The sequence below is a fragment of the Octopus bimaculoides genome, chromosome 10 (assembly GCF_046866305.1).
Source record: "Octopus bimaculoides isolate indiv1 chromosome 10, ASM4686630v1, whole genome shotgun sequence".
NCBI classification, from domain to species: domain Eukaryota; kingdom Metazoa; phylum Mollusca; class Cephalopoda; order Octopoda; family Octopodidae; genus Octopus; species Octopus bimaculoides.
In genome coordinates this window covers 7,336,053-7,341,052 of record NC_142937.1, presented here as the reverse complement: position 1 = coordinate 7,341,052, position 5,000 = coordinate 7,336,053, and the positions used below count along the sequence as shown (strand labels likewise).

The 5,000-nt window shown below is 35.3% G+C and overlaps 1 protein-coding gene across 1 annotated transcript in view; it reads left to right on the top strand.

Annotated features, from left to right (window-relative positions):
• The window catches only part of LOC106871453 (corticotropin-releasing hormone receptor 2), a 294,443-nt gene that overhangs the window by 132,787 nt on the left and 156,656 nt on the right, over window positions 1-5,000 (top strand). The window contains exon 3 of the mRNA XM_052971021.2: window positions 1,549-1,643. Coding sequence (XP_052826981.1) covers window positions 1,549-1,643 — 95 coding nt within the window. The remainder of the gene's footprint in view (window positions 1-1,548; window positions 1,644-5,000) is intronic.

Genomic DNA, 5,000 nt, shown 5'->3' with positions numbered 1-5,000 from the left:
AACTTCAGTTTCGTATTTGTCAACTGAAATGACGATGGAGTGATTTTTTTTTTAACAGGCATTGATATAACTGAATGTTTGTGGTAGAGTTGTGAAAGAATGTAAACGATTACAAGTTTTGGAAAGGATTACAAGCTTTGTATGATAATAAATGTCACACCTATTTAACCACACGTTATATATATAAAGTGTAAAACTACATTCTTAAAAGTCAGTTATATTAGCTATCGAACAATATATTACATACCGATACATTACTATCTTGATCGGGCCGACTTAGATTACTAAAGATAATTGTGCTGGATTTTTAGAAATAGATTATGTGATTGAGGAAAAGTGAATAATGAATAAAAGGTTAAACGGATTGTATTTCTTCTTGTCTTTGTTGTGTTGTATATATATATATACACACACACACACACACACACACACATATATATATATATATATATATATATATATATATGAAACCGAGCGTGTGATTTTACACCTAATGTACTAATGTTTGCATATTTATGGCTATGTAAGGTGTGAAGAGAGTTAAATTCAAGGTGGTAACACTGAACACACACACACACACACACACACACACACACACACACACACACACACACACACACACACACACACATGTACACACACACACAAACACACACACACACACACACACACACAGAGTCCCTCCAACGAAGTACAGATTAATAGTGTCCATCTGTCATCAACGAAGTCTTTCGAGAAAATAGAATTCACCGTCGCACGATAGAGAAAAATTCATTAAATTAACTTTTCGCATCGTTTATAACACTCACATACACATAATATGCATCGGTACATAGCTGATATTTATAAGCAATTTAACAATTGAGACAATGTAACGGTAGAATGAGTAATGACATTGACGGGAAATATTGCAATATCAGTTACTGGCAAGAGTGCAGAATTAGTGATGGTTGACAACGCAGCGTCGCGAGCGACGGAGAATATTGCATCATTGAGAGGAGACTGTAAAGTATTAGTAATAGGAGACACCATTAATTCGTTGAAGCTCTAATACACATTGAATATGGGTTCAGGCAAGAAGGTAACAGAGCAGCATTTAATTCCTGGTATGATTGGGCTATCTCATCCCGTTTCTGAGAGGGTAATGTAATCTTATTTCAAGTAGAATAACATGTGATACAAAATAGTGTTTGTGAAAGGTACACTTCACTCCGTCGTAAATTCGAAAAGGCCTAACTGGTAACTGTGGATAGTCTCTCTAAAGAAATGAAATTTCAATTATAGTTACAAATATATTATTAAGACACTATGCAAACAATATATTTGAAGACATACATACATACATGTGTGTGTGTGTGTGTGTGTGTGTATAAATAGATTTAAAAAGAAACAAACTAGACTATAGAAACACATAAAAATGCTGAGCAGGGCCATCAAACTTTCTTAATATATATGTTGCCGTGATGAAAAATATTGTGAGAACCTAAAGAAAAGAGAAAAATTATCTAGAGAGCAAACTGATATTTATAAACATATTTTATATTTCAGAAAACGCAACACGAAAGTGCAGTGAAAATGGCACGTGGGCAGAAAAAGCAAATTACAACGGATGCCTAAACCCTCCACATCAAGTACCTGAGGATGTAAGTAGAAATTAGTTTTATTTGTATAATAATTCTCATACTAATGTTAAATCATATTTAACAACCGAACATAAAAGTATTATTCACCCAAATTAAAATCTTTGTGTCAATGGCCTTCTCTATACAAAGGTACTATTCAGCACAGTTTCCATTGCAAGTGATGAATTTACACCAGTGTCGAACCCATCTTTTGGCTTCCCTTTGAAAACATTCTGGTGTGCTCACAACCGTTTTCACCGTTTCTGAGTCACCGAATTACTCTCTCCCCAAAGGCTGTGTTTCGATTAGCCAAACAGATGGAATTTGGAAAGCGGCAGATCCAATCTAGGTGCTGGCGAGAGGAGAACCACTGACAAGCCCGATTTGCTGATTGTCTGATTTGCTGCTTAAGATGTGTGTGGCCACGCATTGCCATGGTGAATGTGAGTCGTCCTTGGATATTTGTTTTCTCTCTTCTTTCCTACTTCAATGGGAATGATAGAGGATGTGCGTAATATATGCGTAAATTTGTATATGCAAATGTGTATCTATACCTACCTGTTTACGTATGTATATATATACGTTCATATGTGTCTGGGTATATTTACATATGTTTACATCTGTATAGATTTTACTTGTGTAGATAGGTCTATCTATCTATCTATCTATCTATCTATCTATCTATCTATCTATCTATCTATCTATCTATCTATCTATCTATCTGTCTGTCTTTCTGTCTGTCTTTCTGTCTGTCTGTCCGTCCGTCTGCCTGCCTGCCCGTCTGTCTGTCCGTCCGTCCGTCTGCCTGCCTGCCCGTCTGTCTGTCTATCTATCTATCTATCTATCTATCTATCTATCTATCTATCTATCTATCTATCTATCTATCTATCTATCTATCTATCTATCTATCCCTTACCTAAAGTGGATGTTGTATTAGAACACAGAATACTGCATTATTTCACAAGACAGAACCTCTCATGTAGATTCGTGGTGCACAAAAGCAATAACTGTCCCTTACGGCCGCCAGAACTGCCAGATCGCGTGATTTTGACATCACTTCACTTCGTCAATGGCAGACGTCTGCGTTTAACAGCTGTAGCGGACGGTTATCACCCACAAATGTTATAGACGCGACTGGTTTGATGAATTACAAGCCCATACGAGAGGTCCTGTTGTGGTAAATAACGCAGTATTCTGTGTTCTAGCACAACATTCAGTTTAAGTGACGATAGATATTATCTTTTGGCATTATTATTTATTCTGCCACTGAGAATTATATTTTAATAAGCCCACAAGCTATTTACGACACGGGGGAATCGGCTGCTATATCCATCCGTGGATGCCTGTCATTGACAAGGCCAAGGAAGGCCGAAACGACATTATGCGGCAGCGCCAGTGGCCATAGCTGATATAAACCCAAGCGCTTATATGCACCGCAAGTTCATGAGCGGTTCTTTCATGGTAAATAATGCGGTATTCTGTGTTCTAACACAACATCTTCTTTAAGTGGGAGATAAATATTACCTTTGAATTAGTACAGCTTCCATCGCTCTTGTATATATATTATTATGATTATATATATATATATATATATATATATATATATATATATATATATATATATATAAACGCGGAGTAGATGAAACAGGGACAACTGAAGAAGGGATATATTCTTTATGTTGCATGTCTCGTTTCTATATGCTGGTGCATATTGTTGTGGTCAAGAAGTGGTTGCTAAAATCATGATAAAATCTACAAAAAATGTATTGCAAATGGAGTGCTTATGGCAGTGGATTGAACCCCTATGCCGTGTGGAGATCTTTGTTGGCTGGATATGGCAGTCAAACGCGACGGCGTGGTCAAGAATTTTGGTGGGAATATGATTCCTGTCTTTAGACTTAGGGGTTGCCTACACCGACACACACACACACAGACATTCACACATATATGCATATCTGTGCGTGCGTGCATGCGTTCACATACTCACATATATATATATATATATATATATATATATATATATATATATATACAATAAAAAAATCACACATATATATCTATACATATATACACACATCCCTCATCCTGTTACTCATAACCCTGCACATGTAGGCACATAAAAATACACATACACATACACATGGACGTACACTCACTTACATAGGCACTCGTGGCATTCGGCGTATATACATATACGCAGCCATCTATATTTACACTTACATCGCAACCTACACAAACGTACATACAGGAACAACCTTGTGCATGTATATACCGGTTTATATTTGTGTATATGTGTGCTCGGTATAATATTTATATTTATGTACACGTGTGTTTAGACTTATATTTTCGTGTACGTGTGTGTGAGCATGTGTCTAAATGAACGATTCCATTGCCTCGGCCATTTCTCTTTCCCCTTTATCTCAATTTATTCGCCATTTTATAACACAAATTATTTATACTCGTTAATCTTTTCACGATCCTTCTTATAATCTTCATTCAGCTCTTTCGTTATCAATGCATTATATGCGTGTTTGTCCATACTATTTATAACGTCAGATTTATCGGAGAAATTGTATATATATATATATATATATATATATATATATATATATATATATATATTCTATGCGCCTTTGACATCTTGTATTTTATTGCAAAATTGCTTTTCTAATATGTGTTTGTATTTCTTGAATTTAAGCTTTTCCACATTCAAAACAAACCCCTTTCCAAATCTTCCAGGAGTGTGATGTATGGAGGGCTCCTATATATCGTAAACACGTACATATCTTTACTGTTCGTATAGTTGTCTTATACAGTTTATTTTATCGGAAATGTTTACCCTGAATCTAATTTTTCCAATAAATTGTTTTTTGATGAGTAATTCCATGCATTTCTTTTACCGTGGAACCGGTTTATTCTTGAGTGACATTTTATTTCTCCATGTGTACCAGCATAATGTAGTCAGAGTTCTAATCAAGGTAAGCAAAAATAGTTTAATATAACGTATATAATAACCAAAAGATACGCTTAGGAAGAGAGCTCGTGCTACATACACGTAATCCTAAGGCTTAGTTTATTTGTTTATTTATTGCAATATCTATAGAATATAAATACAGATTATGTAATAGGATAAATTATGTAGAAAAATACTTCCATAAAACATGAAGCCAAAACCCCTAAACAATTCTAAATCCCGAAAACCTCGAATCTCAATGAAATACAGGTTAGAACCATAAAATATAAACATCTGCAGACAACATACACATTAAACGTAAATGTCCATCATCAGCTGCCTGACGGATGTCATTATGGTTTCGACACTTGTGCAGTCCCATTCAATCCGTGATTTTAACAGCGTTAAAATCCTAATTGCTGTCT